General features: G+C 48.8%; 1 protein-coding gene across 3 annotated transcripts in view; it reads right to left on the bottom strand.

The window, feature by feature from the left end:
* LOC147673887 (anillin-like) overlaps positions 1–20,496 on the bottom strand; it is a 429,866-nt gene that overhangs the window by 8,843 nt on the left and 400,527 nt on the right. For all 3 annotated transcript variants that reach the window (XM_086947773.1, XM_086947775.1, XM_086947774.1), the window contains 2 exons: positions 20,005–20,112; positions 19,735–19,907 (listed from right to left, as the gene is read on the bottom strand). In XM_086947773.1, the coding sequence (XP_086803899.1) occupies positions 19,735–19,907; positions 20,005–20,112 (281 nt within the window). The remainder of the gene's footprint in view (positions 1–19,734; positions 19,908–20,004; positions 20,113–20,496) is intronic.

The following is a 20,496-nucleotide window of genomic DNA, read 5'->3' as shown; positions in this document are numbered from 1 at the left end:
CGTTCAACGCTACTAATCAGTCACCAGGGTCCAGAGCAGACAGGACCGGAGCCAAAGTGAGCATTGTGAATTTCTCCTTTCTGAGCGAGTAGTTGACAGGGCACGTCTAGTATAGGGCACCAGCGATCGTCAGCACCAGAAAGTAGTGGGAAAAGTAACCACAACCTAGTTCTGATGTTGGCACTTTCTCAATGGTTCCTGTGGCCAAAAGAGCCTGCACTTCGCAACACGAGGAGAGGTGGTCCTCTGTCAGCAGGTATGAAGATGATTGATCGTACCACTGACTGGTTACCCAGGATGACTGGGCGGATCTCTTCCTTGGGTCCCATAAGGCTTGTAAGAACTATCACCAAACGGTCTGGGGAGTCTGTTGGGCATAGTTGCTGGATGGGAATGGACGCAGTTGGAATCCCCTACCGTAGCCATGAAAGGGGAGAAAGAGTGGGGTTAGCTTGGGGCAGTGTTGTAGCCAAACAACTGGGAAGGCTCTGCTGTCATAGCGCTGAAGCACAAGTTACTACTTGTGTAACAATATATCTGTAAGAGACTAGTTAGTGATAGATTCCTTACCTTAGAATATCCCCAGGCGTCATACTGAATCCGGAAAGTTTTGTCAGCAGTACCCCTGCGCGTCAGTAGGTGGCGTCGTGTGGCTCCGCGTCCGTCGCTGGGATCGTAAGCGCTGAGATGACATCACGGAGACTACTTAGGCGCCACCCATGCGCGCTGTCAGTTCTGTACATGATCTTCCTCGCAAGGAATGCAGAGCCATGCAAGAAACAGCCCACTGATGCCATGAAACTAGGGCCCTGAAAGGATGACCTTAACCCTAAAAATCAGTTTGTAGAACGGGGAGGATGGGTGGGGCGGTAAGGAATCTATCACTAACTAATATCTTACAGATGGAATATGCTACTTACCAGTATGCATCTGTTCTTGGCATGTAGGGCTGCGGACATTCATATCTGTGCATAGATCGCTGCCTAGTGTTGGGTCCGGATGATTGCACATAGTTGTCCTGAAAGAGTCTTCGAAGTATCACGAGATAGGTGGCTCCTCCCCTGGACTACAGTGCGCATGGGCATCCTCTCCATCCTCAATTATTTTTAGCCATTGTGGCAAAGATGGAGTATGATATAGTAAGTTATGCCCATATTTGAGATTAATTCAGAGTGCTATAGCTGCGACAGGCACCGGGGAGGAGGGTGGGCGATATGAATGTCAGCAGCCCTACATGCCTAGAACAGATGCATACTGGTAAGTAGCATATTCCGTTCGAGGCATGTGGGCTGCTGAATTCATATCTGTGATAGAATAAATAGCAGTCCTCCTTTTAGCGGAGGTTGCCTGTGCCGGCTGCAGCAGTCTGAAAAAGAGTTCTGAGAACAGCCTGTCCTACAGCAGCTTGCTGTTTGGAGTGTACATCCACGCAGTAGTGTTTGGTAAATGTATGTATGGTGGACCATGTGGCTGCTCTACATATATCCTCTAGAGGAATGTTACCTAGGAAAGCCATGGATGCCCCTAACTTGCATGTTGAATGCGCTCTTGGGGGAACAGTTAATGTGCGTTTAGCTTTTTGATAACAAATCTGTATGCACTTAACAATCCATCTGGCTATACCTGATTTGGAAATGGGGTTGCCTTTGTGTTGTGGTGAAAAGGCAACAAACAGTTGCTTAGACTTTCTGAAATCCTTTGTCCTGTCTATGTAATACAGGAGAGCTGTTTTAACATCTAGAGTGTGCAGAGCTCTGTCTCCCACTGAATCTGGATTTGGGAAGAATACTGGCAGTTCTATTGTCTGGTTAATGTGGAACTGTGATACCACCTTAGGCATAAATTTAGGTTTGGTATGTAGCACTACCCTATTAGCATGAATCTGTATGAAAGGCTCTTGAATAGTTAGGGCCTGAAGCTCACAAACTCTCCTTAGCGATGTGATCGCTACTAGAAAAGCCACTTTCCATGTCAGAAATTGTATCTCACAAGAGTGTAGAGGTTCAAAAGGTGGTCCCATCAGTCTGGTTAGAACTACATTCAGATTCCAGACAGGTGAAGGCGGGTGCCTAGGCGGAATCACTCTTTTGAGTCCCTCCATAAAAGCTTTAATGGCTGGCACTCTGAAAAGGGAAAGGTGCTGCCTGTTCTGAAGATAAGCTGCTATTGCAGCTACATGTATCCGTATGGAACTATATGCCAGATTGCATCTGTATAGATGTAACAGATAACATATAATGTTTTGAGTTGATGCATCTAGTGGATTTATGTCATTATTGGTACAATAAACGACAAAGCGCTTCCACTTTGCCGCATAGCATGCCCTGGTGGTAGGTCTTCTTGCCTCCTTGATAATATTCATACAGTCGGGGCAGGTTCAGGTAGCCAAACTATGACCTCAGGAGCAATATCGCAAGGCTTAACTGCTGCGGATCTGGGTGCTGAATGTCTCCATGGCTCTGAGTGAGGAGAGTGGGTGTGAGTCGCAGTCGTTGATGAGGCACCACGGTAAGTTCTAGGAACGTGGTGTACCATGCCTGTCTTGCCCATGTTGGAGCAACCAGGATGAGTGTCATTGAGTGCTGTCACAGTTTGCGTGCCACTAGCGGTATGAGCGGTGCTGGGGGAAAAGCGTACACAAATCTGCCTGACCAGTTCATCCACATTGCATTGCCCTGAGACTGCGGGTGTGGGAACCTAGCAGCGAAGGTTTGGCATTTTGCGTTTTCTTTTGTGGCGAACAGGTCTATCTCTGGATGACCCCACCGCTGGAAATACGGTTGTAGCACTGAGGGATGTATCTCCCACTCGTGCATTTGGTGGCTGTGTCTGCTGAGCAGATCCACCATCTGGTTGTCCTTGCCTGGGAGGTGTTCTGCCATGAGGAACATGTTTCTTTGAATGGCCCACTCCCACATGCTTTGAGCTAGGTGTGACAACTGTGGAGAGTGTGTGCCTCCCTGCTTCTGGATGTAATACATGGCAGTCATGTTGTCCATCCGGATCAGCACGACGGTTGCACAAATGCACTTTGAACGCCTTCATTGCCATGAAGATTGCCATCAGTTCCAGCAGGCTGATGTGCATCTTCTTTGGCTGCGTCGTCCATAGTCCCTGCACTGTGTAATGGAGGACATGCGCTCCCCAGCCCTGGAGAGATGCGTCCGTCGTCAGCACTATTTGTGGTACAGGCTCTTGGAACGGTCGTCCCCTGCAAAGGTTTTGTGGGTTCCACCAATGCAGAGTGTTGTATGCACGACTAGTCACCAACACTAGGTCTTTCAACTGTCCTTGAGCCTGGTTCCACTGCCGTGCTAAGCACTCCTGAAGCGGACGCATGTGTAGTCTCGCGTGAGGGACTATGAAGATGCAGGAGGCCATCATACCTATCAGCTGCATAAACACCTGTGCTGGGAGCGAGTGTTGGGGGTTTGAATATTTTCGAATTAGCAATTGCATGCTGTTGATTCCGACTGAGTTTGGCTGTGCTTTTGCTGCCAGAGTGTTTATTGTTGCTCCTAGGTACTGTTGTACATGTGCGGGTTGAAGATGTGACTTCGGATAATTCAGTGAAAAACCCAGACTGTGTAGGAGGTGAATTGTGCGGGATATGTGGCTGGCACATTGCTGGGCTGACTTTGCTTGGATAAGCCAGTCGTCCAGATAAGGATAGACATGAATGTGTTGTCTCCGAAGGTGCGCAGCTACTGTCGCCAAGCACTTGGTAAACACTCTGGGGCTGTTGTGACCCCGAAAGGTAGGACATTGAACTGGTAATGCTGGTTTTGTATGGTGAACCTGAGATATTTCCTGTGTCCTGGGTGTACTGGAATGTGGAAATATGCGTCCTTGAGGTCTAGTGTTGCTAGGAAATCTCCCTGACTGAGCAATGGCAGAATCTGCTGCAAAGTGAGCATGTGAAAATGTTCTGACAAGATTAATTGGTTTAGGGGTCTGAGGTCCACAATGGGCCTGAGAGACCCGTCCTTTTTTGGAATTAAGAAGTACAGCGAGTACACCCCTGTACCCTGTTGTTCTAAAGGTACGAGTTCTATGGCCCCTTTTTGCAGCATGCTGATGACCTCTTGCTGCAATAAGTGTATGTGCTCTGCGGACATAGGACGGTGTCTTGGATGGAGTGGAGGTTAGTTCTAGACAATAGCCGTATTGGGTAAGTTGTCTCACCCACCTGTCTGTGGTAATGCCTTTCCAGACTGGCGGGAACTGCTGAAATCTTCCCCCGACCGGTGTTATATTGTCAGGGGGCAGTGACAAGACGTCACTGTTTAGTATTGGCGGAGGATCTGGCGTTATTATTTCCTCGTTCTCTGCCTTTGGTGCTGTTGCCACGGTATCCACCCCTATTCTTGTTATAGGTGGTCTGTGTGCCTCCTTTGTTGTATTGGGCTTGCTGGGATGCTTGACCTCTAGAGGTTCCCCTGTTACTGGAGCGACGAAAGGAACCTCCCCTGAACTGTTGTGACTGCAAAGCCCCAATGAATTTGGCGGTCTCAGTGTCTTTTTTAATTTTCTCTAGGGTTGTGTCCACATCAGGACCAAATAGATAATCAGGGTTAACAGGCTAATTTAGTAAAGTGGTTTGGATCTAAGGCTTGAATCCAGAGATGCGTAACCAGGCATGCCTTCTGAGCATCACGCTTGTATTGATGGCCCTAGCTGCTGTGTCTGCTGCATCTAGCGCACACTTAATGGAAGCATTTGATATCAGTTTCCCCTCCTGTATCAGCATTTCTGCTCCCTCCTTATACGCATCAGGCAAGTGTTGTAGTAGTTGCTCTAATGTGTCTTAATGAGCCCTATCATATCTGGCTAATAGGGCCTGTGTATTTGAAATTCTCCAAATGTTTGCAGCTTGAGCCGCCACTGGTTTTCCAGAAGCTTCCAAGATTTTGGATTCTTTGTCCGGAGGAGGAGCTTCACCACTTGTTTGAGAGTTCGCTCTCTTACGAGCATTTGATACTACTAAGGAGTCCAATGGCAGCTGGCCCTTAATATACGTAGGGTCTACAGGCGCAGGCCGGTATTTCCTGTCAATTCTTGGATTCACAACTCTTGCCCTTGTGGTTTCCTTGAAAATGTCACCAGCATGCTTAAGGACATCCTTCAGCATTGGTAATGTTTTTACTGATCTCTTCGAAGTTGAGAAAGTGTCAAACAAAAAGTCCTCCTCTATTGGGTCAGCATGCATTTCTACATCATGATTATGTGCTGCCCTTTCAATCAACGCGTTAAACGCAGCCGTATCTTCAGTTGGCGAGGTCTTGACCGTGCAGGATTGAGTGTCAGGCATGGTGTGTGGCTCACCCGGGTCAGTCCAGGGTTGAGACTCTTCTTGATCTGTGTCAATAGGATAATTAAATTCCTCCTCATTGTAACCTTCCCCTACATCCTCATTAGTACATGTGGGTGAATAGGTATATTCATGTCCATAGGACTCCACAGGCTCAAAAAGGACAGGTGAGGTGGAAGAGCCCCTTTTCTTTTTGAGTGGGATCTTGTATGACTCTATAGGATTTTCTGGAATGATCTTTGTTTTATAACTAGTGATTCTGCCAGAATCTGAGTTGATGAACAGTTTCGACTGGTTATCATAGGAGGGGCGCTTGGAATACAATGTCCTCTTCTATGGGCTGAGTCCTTTTTACCATCGACACCTGCTTGGTCGGTTCGATGCTTTGTTGTGCTTCGAACGCCTTAGGTCGTGCGGTCGGGGGCAGTCCTAATTTAATCGGTGGCGTAAGCATTGGAGACGGACTGACCTTCTTCGAGGGTGGCGCCGTCTTCGATCCGACCGACTTAATTCTTTCACCAGGTTGTTTCTGGCCTAGCGTCGACTCGAGCTCTTGGTGCGCAGCAGGCACGCTCTTTGGCTTAGACTGGAAGTGCTCTTTCGAGCCGATCTTGGTCTTCGACTCGAAGGTCTTGACTACCAGTGATTTGGAGGCTGGAAGCTTTGGAGCGAGAGCCTTTTGAGTCTTGAGTCCTTTGTGTCGGCGTCTGTTGACGTCGATAGCGTCAGTCCGACATGCTTGACCGTAGTCACAGGCTTCGGCGCCCCGATCTTCGGGTCGACACCCTTTTGAGACCCCGAAGAGTCGATGACACTCTGTTTTTATTGGATCCGATGACTGTCTTTAGCAGTTTCGGTTTCGATTTTGACACCGTTGGTTTCGGTTTCGATTTTACCATTGACTGTGGTTGATTGACCGATGGCTCTTTAAATATATTCTTAGCCGGGCCTTGACGCGGGGCTATAGAATGTTGAAGATCTTGGCTAAGGCCTTCCGGCGATGCCTCGACCTGAGCCTTTGGTAGTTCAGTGTCATGATCGGCACTCGCAACTACGGGTGGGCCTTGCTCATCGCTCAAGAAGTCATCGATGGCTCCGAAGGCCTGTGCGTCGTCCCCTACCTCGACGACGTCTTCATCATTGACGTAGTCTTCTTCTTCGTCTTCATCATAGATAGAGGTCTGCTCCGAAGCAGGATCCGATTGTTGTTCAGGATCCTCCTCATAGACGCCGTCGTCGTCTTCAGCCTCTAAGTTGTTCCCCGGGTCGGGCGCTGTTCTCTGCGCCGACTCTCACGGCGCGTCTAAGCCGAAGCGTCTTCTTTGACCTGAACCGAGAACAGGTCATGCAGCCGGCCTCGTCGTGGTCCGGAGTTAGGCATTTATTGCACACCGGGTGCACATCGATGTGAGGGTATTTAGAGTTGCAAACAGGGCATCGTTTGAACAGGCTCAGTTCCATCGTCGATCGTTGATGGGGCCTCTGGTGTCGAAAAAGCCACGCGGCCTTCGACATCCGGCTCAAAAGAACCGGAACGAGTACGCGGCACCGAACGAAAAGACAATACAGACGCCCCGAAGGCCTTTTGGCCTTGTGATAAAGTTTATCGATTCCGAACTTGAGTTAAGAAAAGTACATCCAAACCCAATGGCGGAAAAAAACAATCTGTGGATGGAGAGGATGCCCATGCGCACTGTAGTCCATAGGATGAGCCACCTATCTCGTGATACTTCGAAGACTCTTCCAGGACAACAATGTGCAATCATCCAGACCCAACACTAGGCGGCCATCTATGCACAGATATGAATTCAGCAGCCCATATGCCTCGAACATATCGTTACACAAGTAGTAACTGGTGCATCTGAAAGAGACACGTTAGTGATAGATTCCTTACCTTAGAATAGATACCCCAGCAATACCAACCCTGGTGGTGGGTCTGCGAACAAGATTACACCAGAAAGTCACGGAGAACAGAACTGCCAAAGAAGCAGTCTCTCTGGACTGGATTGTCAAGGCAATAATGCTTACAAAATGTGTGCAGCGAGGCCCACGTATGCCCTGCAAGGGAACGCCCCGTCCCAAGGCAGTAGTGGTTGCTGTTGCCCTGGTAGAATGGGCACGCAGCCCCACAGGAGGCTCCTTCTTGGCCAACGAGTAACATGCTTTTATACACAGAACAACCCACCAAGAGATGGTCCGTTTGAGCACAACCCGAACTTTATTGACGCCTACATAGCCAACAAAGAGTTGGTCATCCACCTGGAACTGTTGTGTGAGATTCAGATAGAATGAGAGAGCGTATGTATTGGGTCCAGACAGTGGAGCCTCTCTTCCTCTTTTGAAGGATGCAGAGGCGGAAAGAAGGTGGGCAAAGTGATGGTCTGCCCGATGTGGAAGAGCGTGACAACCTTTGACAGGAAAGGACAGGTCCTTAAAACCACCTTGTCCAGATGAACAGAAAGGAAAGGAGGTTTGGAAGAAAGAGTCTGGAGCTCATCCACTCTTCTGGCAGAGGTGATAGTTACCAGGAAAGCAGTCTTGAGAGTGAGAAGACGCCAAGGACAGTTATGAAGGGGCTCGAAGAGCGCACATCAGATATGTCAAGACAAAGTTTAAGTCATATTGAGGAATTATGAACGGCACGGGAGGTAATGTGTGCGTAATGCCTTCCAGTAAACTGTTAGCAACTGGGGACTTAAAAAGAGAAGGCTCATCTGGAAGCCGTAGAAAGGTGGAGATGGCCGAAAGATAATCTTTGATAGTGTCCAAAGCAGAGCCCTACTTGGACAAAGAAAGAAGGAATAGAAGAACTTCAGAAAGAGGGGCAAAAAGGGGATCCACAGCCTTAGCTGTGCACCATGCCACAAACTTGTTCCATCTGCAGGCGTATACCGTTTTAGTGGAAGGACGCCTGGCTGCCAGAATGACACAGATTTCAGGAGGAAGATCGAAAGCTCTTAACTGTAGCCGCTCAATCTCCACGCCACGCCTGGAGGTGGAGGCTGGACAGGTTCGGGTGGAAATCCGTCCCCTGCTGCTGCGACTGTTGATCCTCCCGAAGAGGCAGTCGGATTGGGGGATCGATCGCCCTGTTGAGTAGCTCGGGATATCGGTATCTTTGTGCCCAATCTGGAGCCACAAGGATGACTTGGACCCGGTCGCGTAGAATCTTCTTCAGTACTCTGGGCAGACGCCTCCTGACATAGGGTCCACGACCCCGCCCGGTTTGTTGCAATACCACATGGTCGGTGGTGTTGTCCGTGAACACTTGCACAACACTTCCCCGGACAGAGGGAAAGAATGCCTTCAGTGCAAGACGGATCGCCTGAAGCTCCAAAAGGTTGATATGGAGCCAGGACTCCGCCGGAGACCAGAGGCCTGTGATCTCCCTCTCCCAAGTGGCCGCCTCATTCCAGGAGGGACGCATCTGTCACCACTTTGTGCTCCGGTTGGGGAAGGGAGAGGGATCTGTCATTGACAAAATCGCGATTTGTGAACCACCACTGCAATTGTCGTGTAGTGCCCTCCGAGATCTGAACATGATCGGACAGGTTGCCGTGATGCTGTGGCCACTGGAACTTCAGGTCTAACTACACAGCCCGCATATCCCACCTGGCATGTTGCACTAGTAAGATGTAGGAGGCCAGCAGGCCCAGGAGCAGGAGGGTCATCCTGACTGAAACCCGGGATAGAAGCTGAAAGATAGGATTTATAGCCTAAATATCCCGGACTCGCTGCTCGGGAGGATAAACTCGAAACTGTGTCGAATCCAGAACCGCTCTGATGAAGGAGAGCTTCTGAGAGACTCAGGTGCCACTTCGGCACGTTGATGGAGAACCGCAGCAAATGCAGGAGGTCGGCCGTAGTCTGAAGAACGAGTTACTTATCTTCGGTAACTATGTATCTGGTAGAGACATAGTCTAGCTGCAGATTCCTTAACTTAGAATATCCCCAGACATCAGACTGGATCCGGAAAATTTTGCACAGCAGCACCTCTGAGCGCCGGGGGGCAGCGCCGTACGGCTCCGCACTGACGTCGCACCAACATTAGTTTTCGTCAGAAGACTTTTCCGCGTCGGAACGCGAAGCCACCACCAAAAACTGAAAATATAGGAACAGTGTGCAGAAAAAGAAAAAACAAGGTATGGTGAAAAATATCACCATAGAAAGACAGTGCCAGGCACTGTATATTGTAAACTTAGGGAGGTAAAAGAACAGAGCACCACTCTGGGATGGACCCCTAACAATTGTTTATGTCCAAAACCTTCCCCGGAGGCGTAAGAAGATGCAGAGCATAGGTATGATTCGAACCCTTGGCCTGTGCGAACCTGTGCTACCAGAGGCACAAGACTTACCATTGAGTCATAGCTCCTCGATGAACTATCACAGCAGCCAGCAGAAAGGCTGCAACCACAATATATGACAGTGAAGGACAACCAGTCCAGAACCCAGGAGTAAGGACAAACTACCATAAAGCGTCACCTAAAAGGAGACGTCAGATCCGAATAAGGGACCTACCAAATGCAGCATTGTCAGACTGGCATCCGACAACCCAGGGTAAGGGTTGTAAAGGGCACATGGCATATGAGCATACCATCCAATCACAAGGATGGGTAAAGCAGAGCCACGAAACAGAATTTAGCCTTGTGAGTCGGAGTGAAAAGACGACATCACCCCGCAGAGGAATAAAGCCACCCAAAGGGAGGCGAAGGCAAGAAGCCCAACCTGAAAGGCTTGTCGCAGGACGGTGAGGACGGGCGGGCGTTAAGGAATCTGCGGCTAGACTATGTCTCTACCAGATACATCCTTACCGAAGGTAAGTAACTCGTTTATCTGATAGACGTCTTGCCGCAGATTCCTCAACTTAGAATAGATACCAAAGCCATACCCCTAGAGAAGGCTGGACTGCGACTGAACCCCGCTAAGATCCAGAGAGAACCTAGTCGTCAATAACATGACGAAAAGAGTGTCGCCAACCATAGGTCGAGAAACAGTGGGAACAGAAATGACAGCGCAGCCAACCACCAGACCCCTATGCTCTGAAGAGATCGGGAATCAAGGGGAGGCTAGGGCATCACAGCCCATCCAGAATAACACGAAAACCCCTATATGTAGAGGGGATGAGAGAAGGAAAACAACAAGCCAGAACGCTGGTGCTGGAGCGAAAAATGCAGAAGTTCGAAAGAAGACGAGCAAAGGGGCTTAAAGGATCCGTAGGATCCATGGTGTTGATAAGAGTCAGAGCTAGCCCCAGCTAAACAGCGTAAAACACGGTTGAGCCTGCTTCTGTAAAGATACAAAGGCAGAAGGATTCGGACTCCTGCCCAGCAAGGGCCGATATGGAACAAAAACACACCCAGTAAAGAAACTGGCATGAAAAGGGAGTTCAGCACCTCGCAAGAAGCAGAACTGAACCTTTGGGCCCAAAAGACTGGTAAGTGGTATGGAGGAGAGAACGCGTACTGCCTCGCTTGTACCATAGAGGAAGAGTACTGCAGAGACCCTCACCAGCCAGACATGTGTGAGAGCATTGAAAGGATGCCCATACACAACCAGAAGGACGCTCATACGCGGCCAGAGGGTACCTGTAGTACCATAACAGAAGAGCACCAGGAAGCAAGACAGCAGGAACAGCTGACATGCACACAATAGCAAGAAGGCAGCGGCCCACAAACACCAGAGAAGATCTGGTGATGTAAGAGGACAGGGTCAAGACAAAGTCAGGAAAGCCCGCACAAGCCATTAGGAAGATCGTGGCGCAGAAACAGCCTCTAGAGGATGCCGAAACCCGGCTAAACCCAGGGACTAGGGTACGCTCAAAAGTATCAGCATTTATACAGAAAGTGGAACTAGTCCATGCTATAAGCAGCTTCTGCCTCCCTCCAATCCGGAAGAGAGAACGGTCCCCTCGCAGGACAATTAGAAGAAAAGACCAACCTAACAAGAGTATTCGGGACCAACTCCTGGGTCCTAGACGCCAGGTAGAGCGGAGTTCAAGGAGAACCGGCTCCACGAGTCCGCCACAGTAAGAACGCCAGCAAAATGCAGAAATCCCTGCTCGGAAGCAGCGGGGATGTGCAGAAAACTGCTGGGGAAAAAGCCGAAAGGCCATACCATACAACAGAGGCCCACAGCAACTCCTTACTGGCGAGAACAACAAACAAGGGGCTGTCGCCAAAAGACAGACCACGTGATAACAAGCATTTGCAATACAATAGGTCTCGCATTAGGAAAGTTTGAGCTATTGGTATTGTAAATGACAATTTTTTTATTTATGTTTTGGTTTTGAAAATTGCAAAATTAATAGCTTTGTCATTTGCAATACCATTAGTTATAACTTTTGCAAATATGACACCTATAGCATTTGTGATGCAATGTGTTGTATTTACAAGACTTGCATGTATTGCTATTACAAATAACAATGGTTTTTATTTTAAATAATTATTATTCAAATAAAAGTTATTGTAATTTATAATGGCAATAGCTTAAACTTTTGTAAATAACTTGTGAAGATTATGTTCAGTGTATTTTATTGTGACAAAAATCCAAGAACAGAAGTGAAATATTAACATCTTTTTGTGACATTTGTAATAAAGCTTGAAACATTGAGAGAACATATTTGAACCAGTGATGCTGTGGTTGCGCTGAGGGATGCTTTGGTTGCGCTGAGTGGTGTTGTCGAGTGGTGCTGTGGTGGTGCTGAGTGATAGTGTGGTGGTGCTGAGTGATAGTGTGGTGGTGCTGAGTGATAGTGTGGTGGTGCTGAGTGATAGTGTGGTGATGCTGAGTGATTGTGTGGTGGTGCTGAGTGATTGTGTGGTGGTGCTGAGTGATTGTGTGGTGGTGCTGAGTGATTGTGTGGTGGTGCTGAGTGACTATGTGGTGGTGCTGAGTGACTATGTGGTGGTGCTGAGGGATTATGTGGTGGTGCTAAGGGATTATGTGGTGGTGAGTGATTGTGTGGTGGTGCTGAGTGATTGTGTGGTGGTGCTGAGTGATTGTGTGGTGGTGCTGAGTGATTGTGTGGTGGTGCTGAGTGATTGTGTGGTGGTGCTGAGTGATTGTGTGGTGGTGCTGAGTGATTGTGTGGTGGTGCTGAGTGATTGTGTGGTGGTGCGGAGTGATAATGTGGTGGTGCTGAGTGATAATGTGGTGGTGCTGAGTGATAATGTGGTGGTGCTGAGTGATAATGTGGTGGTGCTGAGTGATAATGTGGTGGTGCTGAGTGATAATGTGGTGGTGCTGAGTGATAATGTGGTGGTGCTGAGTGATAATGTGGTGGTGCTGAGTGATGCGGTGGTGGTGCTGAGTGATGCGGTGGTGGTGCTGAGTGATGCGGTGGTGGTGCTGTGGTGGTGCTGAGTGATAATGTGGTGGTGCGGAGTGATAATGTGGTGGTGCGGAATGATAATGTGGTGGTGTGGAGTGATAATGTGGTGGTGCGGAGTGATAATGTGGTGGTGCGGAGTGATAATGTGGTGGTGCGGAGTGATAATGTGGTGGTGCGGAGTGATAATGTGGTGGTGCGGAGTGATAATGTGGTGGTGCGGAGTGATAATGTGGTGGTGCGGAGTGATAATGTGGTGGTGCGGAGTGATAATGTGGTGGTGCGGAGTGATAATGTGGTGGTGCAGAGGGCAGAAAGGCACAAAAAAAACGAGTCTAACACTGGGAGGGGGAGGATGTTGAAAGCTGGACATCAGTGAACTTGTATAAAAGGTAAAAGGAGGATCCGAAGGCACTACCCAGGTTTGAAACACCTCTATCAAGAAGTTGTCTTGACGGCCATCGAGGGCAGTGTAAGGTCAAAGAAATCAGCCGCCCTCCTCATTACCAGAGCAAACAAAGCCCTTTCCTCTGTAGCCCCACTAGAAGAGACTAGGCCAGTGTCAGCACAAGGGTCCAAATCACTGGCATTCACCAGTTACTCATACCAGTGCTCCTTGACCAAGGGCTCTTCCAGGGTGTTGGGATAACCATGAGGATCCTTAGATCTGCCCAATCAAATTCCCCACAGGGCAAGTCAGTAAAAGGAGGTCTCATCTCTGACCTGGATGGTATTGGTCTGGTTGGCGCCAAAGTCTTTGTCTGGCAACATAGGTTTAGCTCTGTATCAGAGTCTGGAATGACGATGGGGTTGGCAGCACAGAGGAGCATTTGTAGTACTGGGAAAGGTGCTATCGAAACAGACTATGGGGAAGGTCGCCAACTCGCAACTAGAGCCAACCCGGATGCAAGGGTCCGACTACTGCAGATGGTGCATTAGATGGCAGGCCCCATGGATTTGGCAGGTGGTCCAGATGGGTTGGCCCACCCAAAAAGGGGATCCATGACTAATTATTTAAGATGCTGGGGTCTCTACAGCAAAATATGAAAGGCGTGGTGCGGACGCAGACTTTAAATTTATGGCATTGTTCCTGCACCTTGTCAGTTGACTTGGACTAGTGCGGTAAAGTGAAAGAACATTTTGTTCTTCTTGGATTACTTGGACTTCTTGTGGGTTTCTGTTGCAGTAACTCCCCCCCCCCACCCCACCCCCCCCCTACACACACACACACACTATTGATGCACTTTCACTTGATGTACCCAGGGTTCCTGCCAATCAGGTTCCCAGGGTCTGTTCTTTCCCCAAAACTAACCCAATTGGCATCTCAGACCACAGGTCCGCCACTGGTAAATGGTATCACAGGTACCCAGAGCACTGTGACCAGGGAAGACCTCTAAGGGATGCAGCACTTAATGTGCCACCCTTAGAGGCCCTGTACCTCTACACACTGCCTTTGTAGGCAGTGTGTTTTGGTGCAGAACACAGTGAAGAGTAGACATGGTACACACCTCTGTGTGCCATGCCTACAACCCACTGCCCTGGCATAGATCAGTCACCCCTCTAGCTGGGTGCACTATACCAAGGGTGCGGGTACAGGTGCATGAGCCCTGTACCCCTACAGTGCCTAAGTCAATTCATAGACATTGTGAGTGCAGTGCTGCCATTAATAGATATGGTGCTTGGAGCTTGTCATTACGATCTCCACAGCACCATAATGGCTACAATGAAAACTGAGAAGTTTGGCATCAAACGTCTCAGCACATTAAACCCACACTGATGCCAGTGTGGGATTTAATCAAAAATGCACAGAGGGCATCTTCGAGATGCCCCCTGAAAAGTAACCTACCAGGAGTGCCTAGGCTGAGGGGCTGCTTTCAGTTGCCACCGCCAGACATGTTTCTGGATCCCTGGGTCGAGAGCCTGCTGCTCTCTGGGGCCTGAAACAACGCACATCCTGGGACGAGGTGCCAAGCCTCCTTCCCCAGGATGAGCAGGGTTCACGAAGGGGAAGCTTCAAAGGCTTGCCGCCTTTGTGAGCTTCCCCTGGCCACTTGCTGCTCTCAGCAACTGGTCCCCACTGGTTCTGACCCCCACTTTGGGCAGGTGGTCTGTGACAGACATCTGCATGTGACAGATCCACTGGCGTTAATCCCACAGGTTTTTAGGGGACATCCCTAATGCACACTGGGAGCATAGCTTAAAAAGAATCAACCTAGTCAGAAAAGGTAGCCACAAAAAACGAATGAGGTAGCCCTTGCCGGATTTGGGCTGATGTGTAAAAAGTGAGGAACTTATGTTAGCGGACTGGCTTGGCACCTATATAAGCACCATGTGTTTCACGTCCGGCATGAAGGATGCAGAGCGGATAGATGCCACCTACTGGTGTGCAGAGGTACAGATCAAGACTTTCTGGATCCAGTCTGACGCCTTGAAAGTATTCTATGGTAGAGAATCTGCAGCTAGAATTCTATCAGATTGAAGAGATATAGTGGAAAGCATTTTTAATTTAAAATATCACAAGAAAATATTTAGAGGCCATCAACCACCGGAAATCTTATATATTTTTTCAAGCATGTAATATGAGTTTATAGACTGCGCAGTTACTCAAAAGAGTGTCCTGGCGCTAACGGAACAGTAAGGGCACAAGAGAGCCATTTACTGAACAAAGAGCAAGGTCTTAAGCATTTTTCTGAATGGTCTTTCATCCTCCATACACCAGAGTTCTACAGTAAAGTTGTTTGAGCCCATTGGACCCAACAGAGAAAAAGATCGCCTGCCTACTCTTAAAAGCCTGACTCTCGGGACCATGGCCAAGAGAATGTTGGAGGACCGCAACTTTCAACGGGCTGTAGAGGGAAATTGTGCAACAGTCATGTTAGAAATTGGATTTCTGGTTGCCTAGGGCTTGCGCCTAAGCCAGGCACAAACCACCAATCTAGTCGGGGCATGGGAGTTACACGCTGAAGATAAACCCTGCTCACCCCCTTGGTAGCTTGGCACGAGCAATCAGACTTATCCCAGAGGCAACATGTAAACCGTTTGCGCAACACACACACAGCAGCAACACACTAGGCACACCACAAAAGGAACTCTTCACATGGTTAACGTATTTTCTGGTGTATAAGACGACTGGGCGTATAAGCCGACCCCCTAGTTTTCCTTTTAAAATATAGGGTTTGGGCTATATTCGCTTGCTTGTAAAATGACCCCGGCGTATAAGACGACCCTCAACTTTTGAAAAGAGTTTCAAGGGTTAAAAAGTCATCTTATACGCCAGAAAATACGGTATATATAAAAATAGCCTTTGTATTATCCAAAAAAACATTAGAATAGGAATCACACAATATACACTGTGCCAACTGGCACTATGCAATATTTACAGGGGATTATATACACATGACAGGGCCAATTGGGCCACTGTCAGAACCATCACAAGCACAAATAGTAAATGTAGAACACAACCAGTAATGACTGGCAAAACACTGTACTCAGCATTATATCCTGCAACATTAATCTTATTATGTAATCAGTATCGCATCAGACTTAAAATACATTATGCGCCAACCTCATAAGCCTACACACATTATGCAATAATATCTTCACCAGCATAAACACAGTATGCAGTAACCTCATAAGTAGAAATCACATTAGACAATAACCTCATAAACCTAAGTCTCAGATTAGGGAATAACCACTTAAACATAAACAGAGGCATAAATCATAGTGCATAAATCACATTTCCTGGGCACCACATAAATAACATTAAGGCCTGTCACCCTACCAACCTCACACTGACCCCCCCCTGGCCAACTGGCCTTCTCAGAGGGCTCAAAACGCCCTATGTCCCATATGTCAGGGTGGCTGCCACTGCAGCAGAATCCAAGGTGAGCAATTGCGCTGGCACCACTGTGCCTCCTTGGTCCCCACTGACACTCTTCTAAATGAACTGGCCTAAACGTTGCATCTACCGCTCATTGCAGTGCAGAAAGATGTGGGCATTGGCGCTCACTGTGCCCTCTGGGTCCCCACTGGGACTCTCTAACAACCGTGCTCCACGGTGCAGCTTCCTGGGCTCTCGCAGGGCAGCTGGGATCAAGGGTGAAAACACAGGCACCACTGTGCCTTTCCAGCCCCACTGAGACCAACTAAACAAATATGCCAATCGTTGCTGCTGCCCGCTCTGGTGCAGCGCAGCTGGGGATAAACAAAGAGGCCCTGGCACTTCGGGGCCCGGCTCTGGGTCTCTGTAAAATAAATTGCCCCATCAAGGAAAAATAGGCAGGCTCCAGGCACCGGCAATGTGCCTCGGGGAGCCCCAACACGTCTTCTGGCGCTCCCTTTAGTGAGGGGGGCACCCTCAATAGGTAAGTAAAGCCCCACTCACCGGGGCTGCTCTCAGGCTCTGCTCCTCTCCTTGGCTCTCGCACTCCGGTCCCCTCCAGGCGCCACATGCACGGCTCACAGCACAGCAGCCCTGCCTCCCGGACTCCTTGAAGCTTCTCTCGGAGAGCTTCCGGTCGGCCGCACTGCCATTGGTGGCCTCTTCCTGTTTTCACCCCGCCCAGAGTCAGGTGGACTCTGCCTGGCTTCCGGGTCGGGCTGGTGGCTTCCGTCTGCAGAAATGCGGGGTGGGCACCCGCTTGGAAATAAGGCATTATTCGGGGTGGGCACCCGCTCGAAAGCACCACAATGCAGGGTGGCCACCTGCCTCAAATTAAAAGTATAACGCGGGGTGGGCACCCGCTCGGCTACGCAAACTGCAGGATGGGCTCCCGCTCCATAAAGCAGAACGGGGGAATCCCTATGCCTGGGATTCCCTCTAGAGGATGTGCATCTCAGCGCTGCAGATGCAGACTATGCTCCTCTCTCCTAGGAGTAAAAGACAGCTACAGCAGCAAAAGTACTTAAAGATTAAGGGGCATAACCGGGCTCAGGGAGGCCCTCACACAGGGCCCTCCTGCAGGGAGGCAAGCCCTCTTGGCAGTTCCTCCTGGGCCCCCAGCAGCAGCAAGCCCCTAGCATGTCCAGGAACAGCACAACATTCATGGGGTCACAGCCCCTTTATTTATACTACACATTCCTTTGTCTGCAGTACAGGGAATGTAGGGGGGGGGGTGGGGGAAGAAAAAACAGGTTCAGGGGGAATTGGAGCACTGTTTACCAGGCTCATCTTCTCCTTTGTCAGGTGGAGGCTCGGTGATGAGACAGACCACAGGGGGCGGAGCCAGTATTGTACAGGGCAGGCACAATCCTATTCAGGCTCAGGGGACTACTCCAAATGTAGAGGTCCTATTCAGCCTAGTCCTGACTCGCCTTGCCCCTCCTGGAGCCACACACACCTCACCAGCCGCTGTCACTCAAAAGCCAGACATGCAATTCACATCAGGCAGACACATAGTACACAGAAATGACAACTTGTGGCACCTCTAAAATAGTTATAATAAATCTGAGCACACCATTAAGCAGCATTTATTACCATTCCAAATATACTAAACTTGACCACGCTGCACCTTTCATACCAGGAATTACCACTGAAACACTTATCAGGGAATCCACAATGTATTCCTATGAGAGGGCAGCCCCACAGTAGTGAGAAACCAAAATGGCTGTTTGTCACTACCAGGACATTTCACACACTTAAGGTACTTGTCCTATCTTTTACCGACAATGCACCATGCCCATAGGGCTAGCTAGGGTCTAACTTAGGGGTGACTGACATGCAGTAAAAGGGGCGTCACAGACATGGCACACACTTAAGGTGCCACGTGACAGCGACAGTGACACTGCGCGCACAGGCCCTGCAATGGCAGAGGCCTGAGATAGGTTTGAAAGGCTACTTTGGTGGGTGGCATAATTAGAGCTCCAAGTCTAAAAGTGGTACAAAAGGGGGTGGTGATGGACGGAGCATCTGAATCAATCAAACACTCACACCCAGTCAAAAGATCTGGGTTTGATCCATCACCGTTCTTTAGCCCACTCTACCACCCCAGTTCAGACATGGCTATATGCAAATCAGTCTGACCCTGTGCCTCATGGGAACAGTCCAGCCCGAACTGCCAAGCCATGTCTTCCCTGGACCGGAAACAAGCTTCCGAGGACCGGTTTCTGGCATTCCAGCAGTCTTCAGCCCGGCTTGCCTGAATCCAGTGGCAAAGTGAGCAAGGGACTCACGTCTGAGCATACCCTGCCACACTTATGGCGGCCAAAAGCGGTACAAAAGGGGGTGGTGATGGAGGGAGCATCTGAATCAATCAAACACTCACACCCAGTCAAAAGATCTGGATTCAAGCAAGCCGGGCTGAAGACGGCTGGAATGCCAGAAACCGGTCCTCGGAAGCTTGTTTCCGGTCCAGGGAAGACATGGCTTGGCAGTTCGGGCTGGACTGTTCCCATGAGGCACAGCGTCAGACTGATTTGCATATAGCCATGTCTGAACTGGGGTGGCGGAGTGGGCTAAAGAACGGTGATGGATTAAACCCAGATCTTTTGACTGGGTGTGAGTGTTTGATTGATTCAGATGCTCCGTCCATCGCCACCCCCTTTTGTACCGCAAGTCTAAAAGTAGCATTTAATTTACCAGCCCTGGGTATATGAGGTACCATTTTACAAGGGACTGACAGGTAAATTAAATAGGCCAAATAAGTGTAGACCAATCTTACAATAGCTAACACAGAAAGCACACGCAATTTACACGGGACAGCAGTGCTAAAGTGCCAGGAGACCTAAAATCACCGACACCATGTCAGAGAAAATGCTAGGAGAAAGACAAAAAGTTTAGGGATGGCCTTGCAAAACGTGCCAAGTCCAACAAGTTAAAGGAAACTAAGGTGGCAGCAAAAGGGTGAAGACTTTCTAGGTTACTGACATTTTATACTTGAAAACAATGCCATAAGCTCAAGCACCACTGCATGTCTGAAATGCTACAAGGGCTACCTGGCATGGATCACCCAAACAGCAGCACAATACCAAATCCAGGAGAAAATCCACATCCAGAATTTCTCCTCTCTGCCAACCCACAGTAGGATCCTTAGGATTCACTACAACCTTCACCCCCTTCGGTCACTTTACAGTCGTCTCATCTACAGTGGTCACTCACTTGGAGAAGCAGAGGGTATTGCGGCACTGAGTCACCAAAGTCTCAGTGTCATCTTCTTGCTGAGGGCGCACTGTAATCAACTCCAGAGTATTAGGACGGGCACAAAACTCCCAGCTGGCTGCCTCAATCTGGGGACTAGTACAGTTGAAGAGATTGATTAGTCCTAGAGGATCCTGGGTAGAGACATGAAAAAGAACACATCAATGTAGACTGTTGCTCAGCAGTGCAAAGAAAGCTAAAAGGTGTTAATAACCATTGTTGTGCAATTACCATGATTTTCTCCTGGTCAGGATATGCCCAGTATGACAAGTAATTCCTAGATAAGACACACCAGCGTCTGTGCCAGGCTCCAAACCCACTCACGTCATTGAACATAGTCTAAAGAAAGTAAATGGCAAAGCCCCTTAGAAATAAGTCAACAGAAGGCAAGAGAACAATTTTACAAGACTGATAAAGTTAAAGTAACACAATCCACAACCACCACTGTCTTCTCTTGGCTGCATTCACTTTGCAAATAGTCAAGGTATTTCCAGAAAAAACCCCACAGAATGTTTTTGAATTAACAAGATACTGGTAAATCTTTATCCTTTGCTCTCACTCGTATCTCACTAGAAGCACAGGTTTGTTGTTGGACATCTTACTATTCAGCGGTCACTGCTCTGAAATATTAAACATTTGCACCATGTACATTAGAATGTGATTTTTTCTTATTGCTTGTAACAAGTGGCACTATTGACATTCTCTATGGTAGTACCTTTATTA

Source organism: Lissotriton vulgaris, chromosome 12 (genome assembly GCF_964263255.1).
Source record: "Lissotriton vulgaris chromosome 12, aLisVul1.2, whole genome shotgun sequence".
Classification (NCBI taxonomy): Eukaryota; Metazoa; Chordata; class Amphibia; order Caudata; family Salamandridae; genus Lissotriton; species Lissotriton vulgaris.
The sequence above is the reverse complement of the archived record's forward strand: the minus strand, read 5'-3'. Positions and strand labels throughout refer to the sequence as shown.